Source organism: Amphiprion ocellaris, chromosome 22 (genome assembly GCF_022539595.1).
Source record: "Amphiprion ocellaris isolate individual 3 ecotype Okinawa chromosome 22, ASM2253959v1, whole genome shotgun sequence".
Lineage (NCBI taxonomy): Eukaryota > Metazoa > Chordata > Actinopteri > Pomacentridae > Amphiprion > Amphiprion ocellaris.
Window position 1 is genome coordinate 23,291,742 of NC_072787.1, and position 21,052 is coordinate 23,312,793.

General features: G+C 34.4%; 3 protein-coding genes across 4 annotated transcripts in view; 1 reads left to right on the top strand and 2 right to left on the bottom strand.

Moving 5' to 3' along the window:
• The window catches only part of LOC111568988 (E3 ubiquitin-protein ligase RNF31-like), a 30,895-nt gene extending 21,527 nt beyond the window's left edge, over positions 1-9,368 (bottom strand). For both annotated transcript variants that reach the window (XM_055007250.1, XM_055007249.1), the window contains exons 1-11: positions 9,183-9,368; positions 7,135-7,349; positions 6,865-7,011; positions 6,317-6,472; positions 6,170-6,226; positions 5,493-5,652; positions 5,107-5,268; positions 4,875-5,025; positions 3,229-3,380; positions 1,445-1,569; positions 660-902 (exon numbers count right to left, since the gene is read on the bottom strand). In XM_055007250.1, the coding sequence (XP_054863225.1) occupies positions 660-902; positions 1,445-1,569; positions 3,229-3,380; positions 4,875-5,025; positions 5,107-5,268; positions 5,493-5,652; positions 6,170-6,226; positions 6,317-6,472; positions 6,865-7,011; positions 7,135-7,347 (1,566 nt within the window). In that variant the 5' untranslated portion in view covers positions 7,348-7,349; positions 9,183-9,368. The remainder of the gene's footprint in view (positions 1-659; positions 903-1,444; positions 1,570-3,228; positions 3,381-4,874; positions 5,026-5,106; positions 5,269-5,492; positions 5,653-6,169; positions 6,227-6,316; positions 6,473-6,864; positions 7,012-7,134; positions 7,350-9,182) is intronic.
• A 1,255-nt stretch (positions 9,369-10,623) lies between these two features.
• psme2 (proteasome activator subunit 2) lies at positions 10,624-16,882 on the top strand. The gene is made up of 11 exons (XM_055007251.1): positions 10,624-10,840; positions 11,082-11,114; positions 11,196-11,258; positions 12,391-12,477; positions 12,713-12,761; positions 12,839-12,936; positions 13,583-13,651; positions 14,171-14,238; positions 14,326-14,380; positions 15,506-15,592; positions 16,566-16,882. The coding sequence occupies exons 1-11, from the start codon at positions 10,793-10,795 to the stop codon at positions 16,644-16,646; spliced, it is 738 nt and encodes a 245-aa protein (XP_054863226.1). The 5' UTR covers positions 10,624-10,792; the 3' UTR covers positions 16,647-16,882.
• On the bottom strand, positions 16,883-20,200 carry lsm5 (LSM5 homolog, U6 small nuclear RNA and mRNA degradation associated). The gene is made up of 5 exons (XM_023270917.3): positions 20,107-20,200; positions 18,603-18,698; positions 18,469-18,496; positions 17,234-17,306; positions 16,883-17,134 (listed from the first exon to the last, which is right to left on the bottom strand). The coding sequence occupies exons 1-5, from the start codon at positions 20,150-20,152 to the stop codon at positions 17,102-17,104; spliced, it is 276 nt and encodes a 91-aa protein (XP_023126685.1). The 5' UTR covers positions 20,153-20,200; the 3' UTR covers positions 16,883-17,101.
• Between the last annotated feature and the right edge of the window lie 852 nt (positions 20,201-21,052).

Below are 21,052 nucleotides of genomic sequence, written 5' to 3' on the forward strand. Positions count from 1 at the left end.
AGAATTATTCCTACTTTCTGACGGTCCCTGAACTACTCTTGTCACATCATCGTCAAATCAAAGCTTAAACACGCAATCACGTTTAAAAAGTCCCACTGTGTATTTGAGAAAATCTGAAAAATTACAGTTTATCAGAGCTAGGAACTGCAAAAAAAAAACCCAACACATTTTTACTTTGAAAGTGTCCAAAACTCAAATATGTTAAATCTACAGTGATAAAAAACTGAGAAAAGCATAAATTTCATCTCTTTTTGGTGACAAATTATTTAAAATAAATAAATATTCAATTAATTATCTAAACTACAATCTGTAAAGCTACTCTGATTATTAGTAACAAGCAGAATTGCTAATTATTATTAAATGGCAACAGCTTTTTCTTCATCTCGTATTATAGCAAAATAAATCTCTTTGAGCAAATTAAGTTATGTGAACCTTGAAAAATTCTGACAGAAATTATTATTATTACTCCTTACTTTGTCTATGTATTATTGACCAAATAACTAATTGATTATCTGAGATAATCAGCAGATTTAATTATTTTTCTTTGATTGCAGATGACCGATTTACCAGTTGACAGCCCACATTTTTTCTCTGCCATTTTCTTGCAACAAAAAGGGAGAATCTAGCATTTAAAACGCTGTCTGACATTCTGGCCGTACTCTTATCTGGTGGACGAGCGCGAGTCCGTCCTCCCTCATCGTGTTCTGCCTCTTCAGCTCCACGTTGACTCTGGGCTTCGCCTGAGGCTTCAGACTCGGCTGAGGAGGATTCTTGATGCTGGACGGCGTCTGCTGCAGGGACTGAGGCAGGGAAACTCCCGCCGAGTCTTTGCAGGACAAGCTGCACATCTCGCAAGCCGCCGAGGGCTTGGAGTTAACGTAGGTGCAGAACTGGCAGGTCCACTGTGAGACAAAGACCGGAAAAAGACAAGTTAGATTAATGTTGAGGAGACTGAATGAAAACAAAAGTACGTTATTGGATAATTTGACTGCTGTGAGGGAAAACACTAATCTATGATGCCTGTCTAGTATCATTTTGAACCAGATCTGCCATTTTTGAGCAGATTCATTTAATTTTAGTCAGACTGCACTAGAAGACGATCAGGAGGTTCTTCTCTCCAAAAATCCCAAAATACCAATGAAGAGAAATAAAGCAGGAAAAGAAGAAAACGGAGGCTACGTTCTACCAAACATCAGGTTAGACGATTCAATCAACCAAATATCAGGTAGATCAAGGTGTAAAGATTGATGTTCAGGCATATTTACATTCCAGTCAGTCAATGTTTAAATTTCCCTATTTAGACTCTCAATATTATGCATTTTACATAAACCAGGCATTAAAACTGAACAGATATCATTTGGTGAATGATTTTAACTGGGAATGTTTAGTTCGGACGCCTCATTCAAGCATGAGAAGAGCAGGACACTTCATAAGTCAGACAAACCTTAGTTCCAGAGTCAGACAGAACCGGGGCGACGGGCGGCCGAGTGGCCAGACGGGGGCGCTCACACACCTCACAGAGGATGCTGCTGCCTTGATTCACCACCGTGCAGCTTTTACACTGCCACTCTGAGGAATAAAACACAAAAAAGTAAACTTGTCTGCTACACATTCTCTTATTCCAGGAGTAATTCTGATTTATTGCTCAGTATTTATGTAAAAATGTCATTTTTACGCAGCTGAATTACATTTAAAAACTCCTAAGCTACTTAACATGTCATGCAAAGTTGTATTTTTTTGTTTTTATAGTAACCTTATTAGAACAAATAATTCATCTTTAAAACAATAGCTGCTTCATTTTCACCAGTAATTCTGATTTACTGCTCCATATTTAGGTAAAAATGGAATTTTTACGTAGCTGAATTAGGGTCAAAAACTAATGAGCTCTTCTATATTTAGTGCAAAGTTGTATTTTTTACATTTTTGGTTGTCTTAACTATTTTTTTCACTTATTGTTTTTATGGTGACTTTACCTCATCAAATAATGCATCTTTACAACAAAAACTGCTTCATTTTGCAGGAGTAATTCTGATTTACTGCTCAAAATTCACATAAAAATGTAATTTTTACGCAGCTGAATTATAGTTAAAAACTACTAAGCTACTTCACATGTCACTTAAAGTTGTATTTTTTAGTTTTCAAGTATTTCTTAGTTATTTTCTTCATTTATTTGGCTCTTTAGTCTAATCATATCATAGTTAGGAAACTGTTGAATACAAATAATGCATCTTTAAAACAACAGCTGCGTCATTTTCATGAGAAATTCTGATTTGCTGATCAAGATTTGAGTAGAAAGGTCATTTTTATGCAGCTCTGCTATATTTAGTGCAAAGTTTTATTGTTTAATTCCAGTTATTTCTTAACTATGTTCACTTATTTGTCTCTCTAGTCTCATTATATCACAGTTTCATACATGCTGCTATTAAAGTGAACTTATCTCATCAAATAATTCATCTCTACAACAAAAACAGCTTCATTTTCCAAGAGTAATTCTGATTAAGTCCTCAATATTTAGGTAAAAAAGCCCTTTTTGTGCAGCTATATTTGAGTTAAAAAATAATAAGCTTCTTAACATTGAGTGCAATGTTCTATTTTTTAATTTTCAGTTCTTTCTTTAAATACTTTTTTCACCGATTTGCCTCTTCTGACTTATAAAATCACAGCATACATAATTCAGTTTCATTTTCTGTATTTTACACTAATTACTAGCTACACTACTGCTTTTATAGTGCTCTTAATACACCAAATAATCAACCTTTACAACAACAGGCAGTCGTAAAGTTTTAAATGTTTATATTTGGACATTTCTTACTCCAGTTTTACGATTGTGTAAAAGCAGCGACGTGATTTCTGCTAGATTTCATTAAACACTGTGCAAAGTGACAATAAAAAGGAATCAGCTTTGTTTATTTCTGCAGGAAAATGTACAAATAAAAGCAACTGCACAAGAGTTAGCTTGCAGGAAGTAATTTATCACTTCCTCATTTATCAGTAAGAACAATAAATGAAGAACGGAATCATTGCTGTTGACAATTTAGACGTCAGAATAACACTGAAGTAGGGTTTAAAAAAAATGCATCTCCCTGAATCTTTAATGTTTATGGAGATGAAATTCCACTTGTCTTTCTCATATGCACTCTATTCTATCAGGCTTGTATTATATTGAACTGTTTTAATGTCTTTCTTTTTGAAACACGCTGCATAAATAGAGTTTATCCTTTGTCTCACCTGTGTTTGGAGACGAAGGAACCGACATGGGATTCTCCTGAACGGTGGCTGCAGCCGTGGCGAGTCGAGGACGTTCGCAGGTCATGCAGAGAACGGCTCGCATCTCGTTCACCATGGTGCAGTGAGCACATTCCCACGGCGACAGAGACGGACTGAAGAAAAGCAACAAAGAAACTGCATTTATGCTCCAGCTGTGGTTGTTCACTGTCAGGTTCTTTCAGCTCAAAATCATCAGGGACCTTCTGCTCAACTGTCTCTGATTTACTTTTTTTATCAGAAACTAAATGACGAGGGCTGAAATTTGAGATTCATTTATCGAATACTTTCATAAAGACTAGTTGACTATCGGACGATGTGACTATTTTTCAAAATTATGTCAGAATTTTTTTTTTCAAAATACTGTCTTTAAAATATGTTTATTCAAAATTCTTTCATAAAAATGTATTTTTTTTTCAAACTTCTGTCATAAAAATTTACCTTGTTTAAATTTTTTGTCATAAAAATACACATTTTTTCAAACTGTTTTCAAACAGTTTATTCAAAATTCTGTCAAAAATGAGTTTTTTCACAATTATGTCTTAAAAACATACATTTTTTTCAAAATTCTGTCAGAAAAATCTACGTTTTTATTCAAACGTCATAAAAATCTAAGTTTTCTCGAAATTGTGTCATAAACATGTAAGTTTATTTAAAAATTCTATCAAATTTTTTCCCCAAAATTGTCATAAAAATATACATTTCTTTCAAAATTCTGTAATAAAAATTAATTTTTTTAAAACTGCTGTCATAAAAATATAAGTTTTTTCAAAATTCTGTCATGAAAATATAATTTTTTCAAAATTCTGTCTTCACAAAAACGTAATCGGGGACATTTCAGTGGATGTTGTGGAATAAATGATGCCGATTATTTCCATATTTTCTGGAAACGCCAGGTTATTGTGACTTTCTGCCAGGAAATTCATAAACATATTAATTCGGTATGTGGAGAAAAAATAAAGACAAGAAACTGGGAAAAAAAAGCTTCCAGCAGCAAGCAGAAAGGCTAAAATCAAAGAGATAAAATATGAAATAACACTAACATGTATGTTATGGAGAGAGTGTCATTTTCCCTCAAAGTCCAAAAAAAGTTACCTTTTTTTTTTTAAGTGGAATAAGTACATTAAACCCATCAGATCAGACTTTAGCTGATTTGATAGAATAACAGAGTAAGAATATAATAAATAGCTCACTCTTTCCTTATTTTTCCTTTTTTATTTACCTTGTCACACTATTATTATTATTATTATTATTATTTAAATACCCAATGTGAAATCTGTTCATGTTCAGTTGTAAATAATTTAGCACGTTTGTTGTCTACAGGAAGGTTAAAGAGTGCAGGAAAATTCACTGCTAGTGAAGTTAAAATGTTCCTTATTACAGTGTTTCTACAAGAGATTTCTGGATCAAACAACGTGTTTTCGATTTATTTCAATTTGCCAATAAAACCTGAAGAAATTTTCAGGAAAAACTTCTGTTAATTCTGATTAAAAATGTCGTCAATTAGCTGAAACTTTGATCCACAACTTCCACAGAATGAGAGAAGCGAGACGGTGAAGAAATACAAACTGTGTGACTAATCAGCACTAAACTTAGCTCCTCCCTCTCACCTGGACGTCTTTGCAGGTGTGACTGTGGTTCTGTTGTGTCCTTTGCGGTCCGGATGGGAGTGAAACAGCCGGTCGCAGTTCAGACACAACCTCTGGATGCAGGTGGAGCACTGAGCGTGGACGACGGCAGTACCGCAGATGCTGCACGTCTCTGCGAAAACACACCGACAGCGACAGTTAGCAAACAAACACGCCTGCACGTTTGTCATTTTCCCGTCGTAGCGCGTCGCACCCTGTTTGGTTTTCTGGATCTTGTCTCTCTTGTGGCTGGCTCTGGACGGGTGCCGGTGGTAGCGGTCGTCGCAGGCGTCGCAGAAAGGCTGACTGTCGCAGGACGGGCAGAGCAGAGACGAAGCGCCGCCGCACAAATTACACTGATCGGCTGCAGGAGAGGCTGAAAACGAAGAAAAAACAAGAAACTGAGAGTGTGATTAGGCTTCTAGAGGCAACAGACACTCATAAAGTACAAAGAAACCTTAATAATGTGTGTTGCTCAGTGGTTTTAACCCTCGTGTCGTCCTGCGGGTCAAAATTGACCCATTACAAAGTTGGAAAATGTGGAGAAAAAAAATACATTTTCACAGTGAAACCGAGTTTTCAGGTGTGTCAGCAGCTCACCTGCTGCTGGTTTCTGGATCTGTGCGATCGCTGGACTCTGAGGAGGTTTAGCTGGAGGAAGAGGAGGAGAAGGAAGAGGAAGAGGAGACGCGATCGGAGGTTTGTCGACCTGCTGCTCCTCTTTGGGTAAAACAACCAACGAGTCACCGACCGGTTTATTCTGGAGAATAATTAAACACAATACACAAAACATACAATATAATACACAAAACATAATACATCATTATTCATTCATTTTACTGTTTTCCAGCCAAAAACACTGGCAGAGACACTTGAAAATGCAACTAAGCAGCAAATAAAACACTAAATGTTTGATCCATGCAGGAAAAATAAAACCCATGTGTCCATTTAATCTCCTATTATCCATTCTGCTTCGCTTCTGTCCTGTGACTTTCATTAATCTGAATTAAATCCATTTTTGTTGCTCTGCTGCACTACTGTGTGGTAGCTGAAAATCGGTGGGATTTTCCACCTTTTTAATTCACTAAAAATGCTGTAGAACCATGTCAAAACCCTCGACAATACAAATTTTTTTGGCATTTTTTAACAACTCTGTCCAAAACAAGAGTTGAAACTTTACAAAAAAACAACGGTGTTTTTCCACAGTAGACATGATTGTTTTTGGACTTCAGGGACACAGATTTGAACATTCAGTTGCCAGAAATGAATTTACACACCTGCTGGATGACAAATGGGATGATATCTCTGAAGTGTTCTACGTGAGGATGGGTTCCCTAAACAAACGGAGACAAGAAATGGAAACAGGGTGAATCCATTGAGCAGAAACAGCCGCACATGGATGTCAGCGGTGATCAGAAACAAACCTTCACTATCATGTCCACTTCGGAGCGCAGCGTCATGACCTCCAGCGTCACCGCGGCGACCTTCTCAGTGTCTGGTTCAGTGACATCGTCTGGAAAACTGAGGCCGTCCACCTGCTGGTTGGTGTAACCGTACAGATACAGGACTCTCCGGCCTCCCTGTGGTAAAAAAACAGGATTGAAATCTTTATTTTTAACTGTTTTAACTATTGGTTATTTCAATAATCGAGTGTTCCATTGATTATTCTATTGTAGTATTATAATTATTGTGCATATATAGTTTAGTACAGGGGTATTATATATATATAGTATAGTACAAGGGTATTTTATTTATATATATATTAAAGTACAGGAGTATTTTATATATATATAGTATAGTACAGGGTATTTTATACATATATATATATATATATATATATATATATATATATATATATATATATATATATATATAGTATAGTACAGGGGTATTGTACATATCTACCAAATTTGAACAGAAAAGCTTCAAATTTCAACCCAAATCTGCCATAAAAGCTGTATTTTGTGCTCACCTTGATGGCATCCACGGTGGTTCTGAAGACGGGGTTGTTGTGTTTGACGCTCCTCCAGTATCTGGGCCTGGTCGGACTGGTCAGGTTACAGCCGTACTTCTCCAGGATGCTCAAGGCCTTGACCAGTCTGCTCAAGGACTCCAGGACCTGATGTGGAGATAAAACTTCTAAATTAGTAACGTTATTAAGGTTACAACGACTTAAAAACAACTGTTTATCATCTAAACTACTCATTTAAGTCCATCCAGGTGCTGCTGAGGAGAACTTCACCTCGTGTTTGTTGCGATCAGCCGTGTTCTCCCTCAGCATGGCCTCCACCATGAAGTGACGGTATTTCTCCGACAGAGGCAGCGGGATGGCCGCCATCGTCTGGACTTCAGCCCTCACGTCCTGAGCAGAACCCGAGGAGGAGAGCAGCGACTGGGCTCTTCTCCGGACCTCGTCCATCTGCACCGACGCTGGGCTGCTGCTGCTGCTGCTCATCGCTGTCATGACGCAAAGAGCAGCAATTAGTACATCAGAAAAGCTGCAATTTAGGATAAGTATTATGGAGCACGTCTGACCCAGGGTTTGTCTTTATTATTATTACTTTACTAAACTGTACTGCAGAATGTGCAATATTTAGATGAGTTACCTAAAGGCTCTTATTATTACTCTAACTCTCCAAATACAAATCTAACTCAAGCTCATAATAAATACACACATAAGTAAAATAAAGACCAAGAAACTACTCAACATACAGAAACAAAACATACAAAAATAACAAATGACAAAAAAATCCTTGTCAGATAAACAAACTCTTAAAGTAACCAAACATACAAACAAATTATAATTATTAAAAAACATACAAATAACTGGCTGCTAAATGTAAAAAATCTAGCTCCTACTATTTCTATTTTTTATATATAAATATACTCTAGAGGTGTATAAATGATGGCAATGTGTCAAAAAATGTCTACATAAATAAAAAAATTCATATATATAAATAATCTTTTAATAAGAAAATGCATATATAAACCAAAAACTCTAATTCAGACTCATATTTGTATATAAATAATGACAATATGTCAAAAGAGATTCTATATTTAAATAAAAAAGGCATAAATAAATCAAAAACTCAAACTCATATTTATATATAAAGAATGGCAACATGTACATTTTTCTTCTACTCAAACTCATATGTGAAATAAATCTCAACTTTCTATAGAAATAATGACTGTGTCAAAAAAACTACATATTAATTTTTTTAAAAACGCATAAAGAAATCAAAATATCTAATTCAAGCTTGATACATAATGATTAACAATGTGTCAGTCAGTAATTTGCACGTAAATCAAAATCTCTAACTCAAACGGATATATTCATATATTTAAGAATGGCAATGTCTCTCTCTCTGCACATATAAATCAAAAATATATATAAATATATATAAATAATGACAATATGACAAAAAAATCGATATTTATATATTATATATATCGATATTTAATATCCAACTCAAACTGATTTGTTTACACATAATTACTGGCAATGTGTCAAAATAATCTATTAAAAAAGCATATATAAATCAAAAAATGTAATTCAAACTCATATATTTAGTGTATGTATATATATATATATATAAAGTGAATATATAAAGTGAATATATAAATCAAAAAATATCTAACTCAAAGTGACTCCTTTATATATAATTCTTGACGAGTCAAAATAATCTAGATTTAAATAAAAAATGTGAATAACTAATCTAAAATCTAACACTCCCTCATATAGTGAAGCCCTATTTTTGTTTTGTTTTTTTACTTTTGTCTCATTGTCATGTTTTGTTGTTGTTTTTCCCTTCAAATTCACCTACCTAAAGTAGAAAACAACAGTTCTACTCTGCATACCTTTGAATTATACTTTTAACAACATAAAGTGAATATTTGAGGAAACACTGCAGAAATATTAAGTCAAAAACATCAGCAGAGTTGTTAATAACATCTCTAAACCAGGAATCAGGACAAATCCTCACATATTTCCTGTAAAGTCTCAGTGTTTCTCCATAATTTCACTTTTAATTCCCGAATGACGACACGCTGAGTGGGAAAGTCCGGACTAATCTTAGTTTAGCGTCTGGGATGGAAACAGTTGCGGGTTAAACCTCTAACATAAAGCAGCCATGTTTGTTTACACTCAGACACAGAACTGCGCCAGTCCGGACTCAAGTCTTCCAGTTTCTCCGAGCTAAAGTCACAAACATGAAGCTAGCAGGCGTCAACGTTTCACCATAGCCGAAAACGAAACTTTAAACGGAGCCGCACAGCAGCTCGGTAACTTACCGTCTCCGCTGCTCGGCCTCCGGTCAACGGCTCTGTCGTCGTTCCGCGGCCCGGAGATAAATATTTACGCTGTCACCGGTTTTATTACCGTGTTTTTAACGGCTATAAGCCGTTAAAGTCGGAGCTTCGCCGAGCTGACGCTCCGTCCGAAGCTGCTTTCAAAACGCGGAACTCCTGTCTGAGACTCTGCTGCACTTCCGGTCCGGTTGTCACATTTCAAAATAAAAGCGGATGTTGACAAAATAAAGCCTTAAACCTAAAAGTCCCATGCTTTGTTTTGTTTTGATAAGAAATACGTAGGTTAAGGTTAAATTTTTTTTTTAATTATTCAGATAATTTGGTACAGAACAATATATTTTATTATATATACATTTATACATAAATATTTTATGATTTATTTATTATCATTATTTTGTTACTATAGGATTTAACTCTAACTTAATATTATATTTAATCCGTTAAACTGGTTAAAACAACCAGATTAATCATAAAAATAAGAACAACAAAATAAAAATAAGATTATTTCTTTTTTCATTTTTGAGGGGCATTTTGCATCGTTTTTTGGTTGTCTAACATCATTTTGTGCTCATTTTGCAGGTTTATGTAGATTTTGCATCTTTTTATCTTCATTTTGCATCTTTTTGTGGTCATTTTGGACCTTTTTGTGATCACTGTGCATGTTTTTGCAGTCATTTCAGGGACAATTTTTCATTTTTGAGGGACATTTTTAGCGTTTTCTTCATTATTTTTGTATTGTTTTTGGTTGTCTTGCATCATTTTGTGCTCATTTTGTGTCTTTATGCGGATTTTGCATCTTTTTGTCTTCATTTTTGTAGGATTTTAGAATAATTTTTTGCATGTTTTTGCAATCATTTGAATTCTTTTTGTGATAATTTTCATTTTTGAGGGACATTTTGCATGATTTTGTCATTATATTGCATCATTTTTGGCTGTCTTGCATCATGTTATGCTCATTTTGCATCTTTATGTGGATTTGCATCTTTTTGTCCTCATTTTGAAGGGTTTTAGAATCATTTTGCACGTTTTTGCAGTCATTTTAATTCTTTTGTGACCATTTTTCATATCTAATAGACATTTTGCATGATTTTCTCATTTTTCTGCACCGTTTTTGGTTGTCTTTCATCCATTTGTGCTAATTTTGCATGTTTTAGGGCTTATTTTGCATATTCATGTAGATTTTGCATCACTTGATCTTCATTTTGTAAGATTTTAGAATCATTTTGCATCTTTTTGTGGTCATTTTGCATGAGATTTACTGTTTCCATTTTGTTTTTTTTCATTCATTTCCATACTTCTCTCCTCTCTGCTCTGGACAAACACATCTTGCACTTATAATTCAGTTTAAATAGCGCAGAGACATGACGACAGCTGCTTTTCGGCCGCCCTACTTTGGGCGGCGGAAGGACACAGTGGGAGGCGCAGTCTGCTTTATTCGAGACCAAATCGAAAGTAACTTGAATGAGGAAATAACAGAATCACGCCGGAGAGACATTTTGACTTCTGCTGCAGCCGAACTCGTCTGAATTCACAGAAAATCCGAGGGGATTCATTTTTTATTCTCAGCTCAAAGTAGAAAACTTTGCTTCGTCATGTCAAAGGCGTCGACTCTGAAAATCAGCAGGTCCAGTTTGGGTCAGGTGAGTTTACCTGCAGGATCAGAGAATTCTCTCCCATCAGGGCTGCTAAGACGGTAAATTACAGTATAATAAAGTGTTTTTTATACAGATTCAGCCTTTAAATATTATAAAACAGTCGGTTTTGAGCGCCAGAGCAGCGGAAAATCCCTCCGGAGAGGAAAACGAAAGTAAATCCGTGACTCAGCAGCTTCAATTTAACGCTATTAAAATGTGACTTCATGTTGTTTTATTTCCTGTTCAGGTGGAAAACTTCCGCCAGGATCTGTACCATGAAGTGAGTTGAATCCTTTACTCTGGTTTTACTCAGATTTACAACCTGCTGCAGCTTCAGACGTGTCTTTTCTTTGATTTCCAGGCGGGGAATCTGTTTTCCAGCTTCATCCCTCAGAAGATTGTGAAGCTCGACAACCTGCTCAAGGTTCACTTGTATTTACTGCAGAAAGCTTCAACTCATAATATTAACTTTAAAAATTAACATTTTCTAACAGTTTTTAGCTATTTTTATTTTAAATTTACTGTTAAAGTTGATAGATTTCCCATATTTAGTTAAATTACCTTTAATAACTAGTAAAAATACATATTAATTAAAAAATATAAACCGTAAATAATTGTTCATTTACAATATGCGACCATAAAATTACACATTTTTACTGTATTTAAGTGAGCTCAAATGTTTTTTTAACACATCTTTTTTCCTTCTTTGAAAGAAAAATTATGTGTATTAAGGACCAAAAAATTATTATATTAATGTTGACAGCTAAAAAAAATTATGAAATTAACAACATAAAAATTGGTCAAAAATGCAGATATGTTTACTTTAAACATATGTAATTTTACAAATAGTAATTTGTTCTTTTACAACATTTGGCTGTAAAATTACACAGTTTTACTGCTTTTAAATCAGCCAAAAAACATCATTATTTTCCACCATTTTTAAAGTATTTTTTTCTGTCAACCTGTTAGATCATTTTATTTTCTTTTAACCGTATATATCATCTTGAGGCACTTCATGTAGTACTGTAAAGACCTAAAAATCCTATAAAGAGAAACCCAGTAAACCCAAAACTTACCAGGAAAAGTCCAGCAGAACCAGGCTCTGGTCCGGCAGCCGTCTGCCTCGACTGGTCAGGGTGAGAGCGAGAAAACAGGATAGAAGATAGAAAACAGACAATATGTAAAATAACACACTGAGGAGGTTACAGAGACCTGCAATGGAAATTTAAGCAGTATTTCCTAATAATACTGTCTAAGGGCAGCATAAGCAGTAAATAGTAGCGATCCCAGAATGGAACGCTGAGGAACTCCTCAACTAAATCTGATAGAAGAATCATTATTGAAAAAAAAGTGGAATCTATCAGATAAATCAGATTTAGACCAACTTGTATGGTTCCTTTGTTCTATTAACATGTTGTGATCCTCTTTTCCTTCTCCTCCCGCTCCTCCCTCTCCTCCTTCCTTTATTCTATTAACATGTTGTGATCTGCTCTGGTTCAAGCTTTGATTTGTGGTTTCTGCTCTTCTTCTTCATGTTCTTCTTATTTTTTTTCCAGGATGAAGCGCTAAACATCAAAGACATGTCTTCACTCCACGCTCCTCTGGACATCCCCATCCCAGATCCTCCAGCTCCAGAGGACGAAGTAAGACTCTTAGATTTGCAATTTTTACACATAAAACTTGTTTAAATGATAAATTATGAAGCATTAAATACAAAAACAATCACATTTTTCACTCTATATACGTCCCAATTAAGCGTTTAAGGTTAATTTTAAGTCATTTTAACCATTAAACCTGATTCTGTGATGCTGAAATGAGAAGTTATGAAGCATTAAATTCAAAAACAGCAGCATGTTAGACTGATTTCTGGATTTTCAGGAAATGGAGACCGACAAGAACGAAGAGGAGGAGAAGAAGAAGAAGAAAGGTGAGGCGCTTGGGTCGTAGCTGACGGATGAAACGAGGCGTTAAATTAAATCCTTACTCCTTCTTCTTGTTCCTCAGCTCCAAAATGTGGCTTCATCAAAGGAAACGAGAAGATTCTGGTGCTGCTAGACATGATCAAACCGGAAATAGCCGACTTTAGAGAGACGCTCATCACTGTAAGTTCATCACTCTGGAGGTTAAAATTGAGCAAATTTTTTTGTGGGGGGAAAAGAATTTTCACAGTAAAGACTTCCACATTTTCGGGAAATTTTTGAACATTATTTTGGTGGGAAAAAAAATGTTTCTTTAAGAATATTCAGAAAAAAATCTACCAAAAAGCCAGCAAATTTTGCTGGATTTTGGTAGATTTTTTTCTGAATGTTCTTAAAATATTAGAACTTTTACTTATATAATATATATATATATAATAATTACAATTTTTTTATTTTTCTGTTTTTTTTTTATTTTTAAATTTTATTTTTCGCTAAATTTGGAGATTTAAAAAATAAAAATAAAACTTTTAAGGGAGACTTTTAAGGAGTTTTTGGAATTTTCTTCCTGAAGATTTTGCAAATTTTTTATAAATTTCAGTAATTTTTTTTTTTGCTGAAGTTTTGGATTTTTTTCAGACAAGGGAACAATATTCTTTTGGTGCCTGTAAATGAGGACAACAGGAGGGTTAATGTTTCTGGTGTCATTTTAGTGATTTTTTTTTTTTTTTTAAAATAACATGATTTTTAAAGCTGCTCAGATTTTGTGTTCAAAGGAAAATTTTCAAACAATATTAAATGATTTAATGAAAGTTAACTCTCTGCTCCGTAGATCTCCTGCTGGATTCAACACCTCATCCCAAAAATAGAAGATGGAAATGACTTTGGAGTCGCCATCCAGGTACAACTCTCCTTCTCCTCCTCAACCTTCTTCTTCTCCTCCTTGTCCTTCACCTTCTTCTCTTCCTTTTTCTTCTCCTTCTCCTCCTCCTTCACTTCCTTCTCCTTCTTCTTGTCCTTCACCTTCTCTTTCTATTCCTTTCTTCTTCTTCTCCTCCTTTTCTTTCTCCTTCTTCATCTTCTCCTTGTCCTCTTTATCCTCCTTCTTCTCCTTCTTTTTCTTTCCCTCTTTTTGTCCTTCTCCCTCTTCTTTTCCTTCTTCTTGTCCTCCTTCCTTCTTCTTCTCCTCCTTTTTGTCCTCTTCTCCTTTTTCTTACACCTCCTGTCTTCTTTCTTCTCCTCTTCCTCCTTCTTCTTGTCCTCCTCTTCCTTCTCCTTCTCCTTATTCCTCTTCTCCTCTTCTTTCTCTTCCTTCTTCTTCTCCTTCTCCTCCTCCTTCTTCTATTCTGTTAATTTCTATCTTGTACATATTTTCCTTCTTTTTTCTTAATAAATGTTCTTGTTCTTTCTTCGGCCACAGGAGAAGGTTTTGGAGAGAATGGCCGCGGTGAGGACCAAAGCTGAAACTTTTCAGACCAACATCAACAAGTAGGTTGGATGGAAACACTTTTTGTTCTCAGTAGTTTTACTAGAGCTGCAGGATTTTCATCTCTGGATCTTTGTTTAAATGTCCAGGTACTATTTAGAGAGGGGGGACGCTGTAGCCAAAGCCTCCAAGGAGGGACACGTGGTGAGTAATGAAGGTTTTTAAATTAGCAGATAAATACGCCGAGTTTCTACATTTATTTCTCCATTTAAACGGGGTTTTACTGGTTATTAATGGAAAATGTAAAGACATGTCAGCATTTTCTTATTTCAGACATTTTGATGTGCAGAAATGTTGATTATACCTGAATAAATGGATCCTCAATTAACAAAAGTGATCTTTTTTTTCTCAGTTTTTGCCTTAAAACCTCTTCAGTTGACCTCTCCTCCTTTCTCCTTCTGGTCCTTCTCCACCTCCTCTTCCTTCTCCTTTCTTTTCCTCCTCCTTCTCCCTCTTCTACTCCTCTCCACCTTCTTTTCTTCCTCATCCTTCTTCTTTTCCCTCCTCCTCCATCTTCTTCTCATCCTTTTTCTTCTCCTACTCCTCCTCTTCCTCCCTCTTCTTCTCCTCATCCTCCTTTTCCTCCTCTTCCTTCTTGTCTTTTCCCTCCTCCTTATTCTTTCTTCTCCTCATCCTTCTTCCCTTCTCCTCTGCCTTTCTATTCCTCCTCCTCCTTTTCCTCTTCCTTCTTCTTATTCTCCTTCGCCTACTTCTTCTCCTCCTCCTCCTCATTTCTCCTTTTCCTCCTCTTCTTTCTTATTGTCCATCTTCTCCTTCTCCTCCTCCTTGGGGAGAAGTAGGAGTTTTTTCGGCTAAAACACATCAGTGAGCTTTAGTGTTGCACAAACTGACATTTTCCTTCATTAACGGTTTATTTTGGCCTTAAATACTCTTTAATCCGCTGCAGGAAGTCGTATTTTGTCTTTTAATTGATTAGTTTTGTCTCTGAAATGTCAGAAAATATTCACTATTAAGTTGCTGAAAATCAGAGAATTTTCACTTTTTTCCCCTAAAAATGTACTCGATTGATCGGCTGCACCCAACAAATGCACCGTTTGCACCTCCTGCTGTGAAATTAGACTTATTAGATTTTTATTATTTGAACTACACATATTTGTGAGCCACTTTCACAGATTTACATCTTTATTAGGAAGAGTCTCAGATCACGTTGTTGGTTTTGGACTTTTCTTGAGCAAAAATAGAAGAACTTTGGCCCAGTAATTTAAATCTGCGATAAATATTGATGGTAAATAACTTTAACTTCCTCAGATGGATTACCGCTCGCTGGTCCACGAGAAGGATGAGAACATCTACGCTGAGATCAGAGTGATCGCCCTCGACATCCGCGGCTTCTACGTAAGTCAGACAATTAAAAAATGTTTAATTTTTAAGTTAATCTGTACTTAAATATTTGTCGACCTAAATGTCCTCTTTTATTGTTGTCACTGATGCATTAGCAAGAAGTGGAGCTACTATAATGCTTTATGAAATGTTTAAAGAGTAAAATATCAATTTTTTTGGGACTTTTCTTCATTTTTTAAACAAGAAATAATAGATGTTTTCCTCTTTAGGCTTCAAACTGTTCGTCTGAACTCGTAAATGCTGCTTTAGGTGATTTAATCACAAATAAATTCAAACCACCATTTATTCATAGAGAAAATTTAAAGTGTTTTCCAGTAGAAAAATGAAAATTAACATTACAAATTCATCCAACAAGCTTAAATATTCAAGACCTACAATATTATAATTACTTAAATATTAAATTTAAGAACCTAAAATATTAAGTATTATGCCAGATTATGAGTCATTAAAGAATTCCAGTTTTAATCTTAATTTGGATAATTATACATGGAAAATCAAGACTATCTTCAAAGATTGTGTGTATTTTAAAGGCTTATTTCATGGTAATTTACTGTAAAATCTTCATCTTAAAACATTTATTAGTAAAAATTCTGTAGTTCTGTATTTAAATGGCTTCTTACCTCCAAAAAGTTGAAAACTACTAGTTTAAATTCTAATAATGTGTATTTTAAATGCTTATATAAAATCTTATGTAAAATCCTAATCTGGAAGCATTTATTTACATAAATATACTGTAGTCCTGCATTTAAAGAGATGTTTTGTGTAGAAAATTGACTTTTCTGCACTTTAAAACAGTTGGAAACTACCTCAATAACTAAAATTGTGCATTTTAAAGTCTTATTAATTTGAAATTAATCAAAGCATCTTGTTACCGGAGCTGTCAGATAAATATTTCCCTCTGTGAGTAACACTTTTGATGACTTTTCTGTTGTCTAGAAACTCTATAATACCTTCTTTTTTTTTCCAGGCCGAGTTTTACGACATCACCAGCAAAAACCTGGAGAAGATAACGAACCCGAAAGGAGAGGAGAAGCCGTCGATGTACTGAAGCTGCAGGAGAAAAGGAGGCACCACTGAGACAGAACCTACAATCCTCAGCTGAATTCAATATCAATCATCTCTCTATAAATAGTCATAAAACAGTAAAATTCTGCTTTTTCAGTTCAGTAAAACCACAGTATCGTAGTTTTATCTCTTTTGTTTGGGAACACTTGAGGGTTTTTGCACTAAATTGAACTTGTTGGACGAAGAGCGAATAAAGAAAAGCTTGTTTTTTTTTCAGAATGTGTTTGATTCTTTAATTTATTTGTAACAAAAACAGCTTTTTTGTCATGTTTGGTTCTCATTTATCAAACATTCAATTAGGAATCCGGCTACAAAAATATTTCACCCCCTCTGGATCAAGAGGGAAAACCGCTAACAATAATCACATAATAAACTCAGGAACGCTAACGCAGGAAAGGCATTTATCCACAACAGAAAACCGTCTCAGCAGCCGGGAATTTACACTTCAGGTCCTTCTCCACCAGGGATGAGCTGCAGAAGAGGAAATATTTGAGTTTAAATTATGGAGGTCTAAAACGACAGCAAACGCTCACCTGGACAGTTCAGAATGAAAATCTTGTCTTTGCTCACCATGGTGATGTTGTTTCCGTTGAGGAGGATCTGGTCCAGTTTGGTTATTCTCCTTCCCTCTGGTGTGATTTCACTGGAACACAAACACACAAAGAAGAGTTAAATCAACAAATAATTATTATGTTTCAAACTGAAACGTGATTTAATTGCCGATAAAGTCAAGTCACTGTTATTTATAAAGATTATTTAAAGTGTTTTTTAGTAGAAAATGCAAAATTTACACAACAAAGTCATCTTGCAAATTTAAATATAAAGTTAAGACTTAATATTATAACACAAAATGAACAAATTCACTTAAATATTGAGTTTAGGAACCTAAAATATTAAACAGATTATTGAGTAATTTTAATAAATAGGGTTTTAACTGGAACATACATAATAAAATACAGAAAACACAACAAATCCAAAGATTCTCTTCGAAGATCATGTATATTTTAAAGGCTTATTTAATGTTAATTTACTGTCAAATCTTCATCTTAAAATGTTTATATTAGTAAATATTCTGTAGTTCTGCATTTAATAAAGTTTTAGTGTAGAAAAATAGCTTCTTAACTCCAAAAGGTTGGAAACTACTAGTATAAATACTAATAATATGTATTTTAAAGGCTTATATTACACTAATGTAAATTTTTAACCTGGAGTCGCTTACTTAACCCTGTAAAACCCACTGTTGCAGAAATACATCAGTTTATTTATATTTTATATATATATATATATATATATATATATATATATATATATATATATATATATATATATATATTCTTTTTTGTTACTTTGTGCTCATTCTGTTCTATATTTGGATTTATATATTATTATTTTATTATTATTTAGATTTTTTTTGTTTTATTAATTTTTTTTGCTAATTTTCTTCTATATTGGGTTTGTATATTATTGTTAGCTTTATTTTGTTTTATTTTAGATTTTTTCTATTTTTTTCTATATTTGGGTCTTACAGGGTTAAGTAAATTTACTGCAGTCTTGCATTTGAAGAGAGGTTTAGTGTAGAAATCTGACTTTATACCTTTAAAAGGTTGGGAACTACTAGTTTAAATACAATTAATGTGAGTTTTAAAGGCGTATAACATTATTTTAAGGTAAATTCATAATCTGGAAAAGTTTTTTAGAGTAAATTTAGTGTAGACCTGCATTTAAGGAGATGTTTAGTGTGGAAATCTAACTTTATACCTTTGTATAATTAATGATTAGGCTAGGAAACAACAGCATGCACTTACAATTCTGTCACATCCTCCAGGACCATGTCTGAAATGTTGAGTTAAGGACAACATGCAGGATAATATAAACCCAGCAAACTGATGCTGTCAATTAAATAAAACGTCTTTTCTTTTTTTTTTTTTTGAAAGGATACTGACAAAGTCATCGAAACCCAGCAGGGTGCCGACGATTTCTTTGTCTGTTTTCATGACGATGTGAATTCGAGAGCCGATACATTTGTCCACGAGCTCTGCAAGATCAAAGACAATGAGAAATTACACATGTTATTTCATTTTCTACAGTTTTTTGGTTCCTTATTTCTTCAGTTCTCAGTTTATTCCACTGCTATTTAAATGTTTATTTCGTCTTCTTAGACTTAGTTCTATTTTAGTATCAAATACTATGTAGCTTACCTGTTTCACGACTCAACAGTTCATCTATAAAATGCCAGAAATTTGTTCATCACAGTTTCTTACAACTCAAGGTAACATCTTTAATCAGTCAAAATAAGATAGATTCACTTTATTATATCATGAAACTAAGAAAAGCAGCAAAAAGGACAAGATTAAAAAAGAAACTAAGGGCAAAACTGAAAAAAAAAACTAGTAAGACTTACAAGGATTAAATAAAAGTAAAGCAGAGGATTAACATAAAACTGTAGAATACAAATAAAAATGCAGCTGCAGTGCACTATTAGTATTAATTATAAGATCTTCAAGTTTTATAGTAGGTGCACTTACCCAAATAACAACAAAAACGTGCAAGTCACTAAAATATGGCTTGTTGTCCACTCTTATGTTTAAGGAATGTAAATATATTATTATCATACTATACTGATCTCACCCTCAAAAATCCAGTATCAGTTTCCTACGTTTCTATCTATAGAATAACTAATTAAATGCAACTATTTCCCCACTAATTGATAAGTTGTTTACATAAATTGCTCTCCTGCAGGGGATTTTAAACAATACATCCTGAATAGATAAACTTGTTCTGTCTAGCTATATTTGACCAGTTTACACACTATACTGGAGCTAAGAAACATGTGCTACTGTCTGAACTATTTCTTCAACTGTTGTGGCAAGAAGAAGCACAGTCAAAATGAGATTTTAAAGCAAACTGCTTTGTTTCATAACTAGTATCTAGGTCTGGTTGTCACATCTGAACGTAATTAACTCCATACATATAGTTTATATGTTCTGTTTTAGTAATATATTTACATGTAAATGATAATGTGACAAGGAAAAGCAGCAAAGTCAGATTTAAGAGGCTGGAATACGAGATTATTAGGCATTATATTTGTTATAAAAATCCTCAAATGATGTATAAATTATAAAAATATGGACTTCAGCTCAAGTTATTAATCCGTCTTTGACATATCGGGGCACATACAGCTGCAAACTTTACTTCTCTATCGTTTAAACAAGCAAACAAGAGCTGAAGTTGATTATATCTGCGATTTCTTTACTTGCATTCACTTACATCTGAACGTTAGCCAGCTAGCATGGTGCTAACGCTAACTAGCAAAACATCGTTAACGTCTCAATTTCTGTTTGCTGCTGCTTCAGACTTCGAAAACCTAAACTTGGCTTTTAGTATTTATTACACACATTTAGCGGGATAAAGCAGAAACGCATATAACTGTAGAATTTCCTCACCAAGTGGGAGCAGCTGCGACGGGTTTGTCGTTTGAGTAGCCGCCATGTTCACACGAAAGACTTCCGGTGAAGGCGGAAGTAATCGAGTCAAGAACGTTCAGACTAAAGCGATCAAACCCGAAAAAATCGCCGAACTAAATCAGAAAAACATTCACATCTCTCCGAAACTCACACAATTAAATGTAATCCACTAATACATGAATAAAAATAAAATCCAGGATAATAAATCAACAATAATATTTAATACTGCTATAGTGATAAGCGGAAGACAAGCCAATATAAGGTCAATAAAAAAATAAATAAACCCGGTGATAAAACGAAAAGTTGAGAAGCATTTTTGAAATATACTGACATCTACAGCTAGAGGGGAACAATAATCATCGGTAATACCTGCTTTTATGGAAGAAACTCACATTATGTTCTATAAAAAATCGTTGAAATAGAAACACCACTCTGTAAAGCCGTAAATGCTGTCAGTTATCTTTAATTTGGAAACTATTTCTCCTCAACAGCACTTGAATCTTTTCTATTTAAAAATCTGTCACCCGTATTAGAGGAAATTATCAATTAGACTGAAAAAATGTATATATAAAATGTACTAATCTCACTCCAGCTGTTAGCTAATACCAGAAGCCCTCCTCATCGCTCTCATTTTTTGTACAAGACACGCCTTTATATGTGATTATAGCTGTAAATAATTGCAAATCGGATAAATTTGAAGGCCACAGGTTGACAATCACTGGACTCACTGTCATATTAATGTGGAAAATGGGTTTAGAATAGAAACTGTAATGATGTTGCTTTTCCGAGAGTTTCTCACGTGTGTATTTCCTTTTTTTACTGCAAAAGAAAAAAAAAACGTGAAATCTGTGCTATTCTCTGGTTAAAATCTGAAAATCTAGATTATGTTTTTGCTGTACTTCTCCACAAGATGGCGCTGGTTTCT

Bases quoted from the DNA above. Each gene is read 5' to 3' on its own strand.
- psme2 (XM_055007251.1), top strand. From the start codon at position 10,793: ATGTCAAAGGCGTCGACTCTGAAAATCAGCAGGTCCAGTTTGGGTCAG. The intron at 11,259-12,390 runs GTTCACTTGTAT...TTTTTTTTCCAG, and splicing joins AGCTCGACAACCTGCTCAAG to GATGAAGCGCTAAACATCAA. The intron at 13,652-14,170 runs GTACAACTCTCC...CTTCGGCCACAG, and splicing joins ACTTTGGAGTCGCCATCCAG to GAGAAGGTTTTGGAGAGAAT.
- lsm5 (XM_023270917.3), bottom strand. From the start codon at position 20,152: ATGGCGGCTACTCAAACGACAAACCCGTCGCAGCTGCTCCCACTTG. The intron at 18,699-20,106 runs GTGAGGAAATTC...TTGATCTTGCAG, and splicing joins GTCGCAGCTGCTCCCACTTG to AGCTCGTGGACAAATGTATC. The intron at 17,135-17,233 runs GTGAGCAAAGAC...CCTCTTCTGCAG, and splicing joins ACGGAAACAACATCACCATG to CTCATCCCTGGTGGAGAAGG.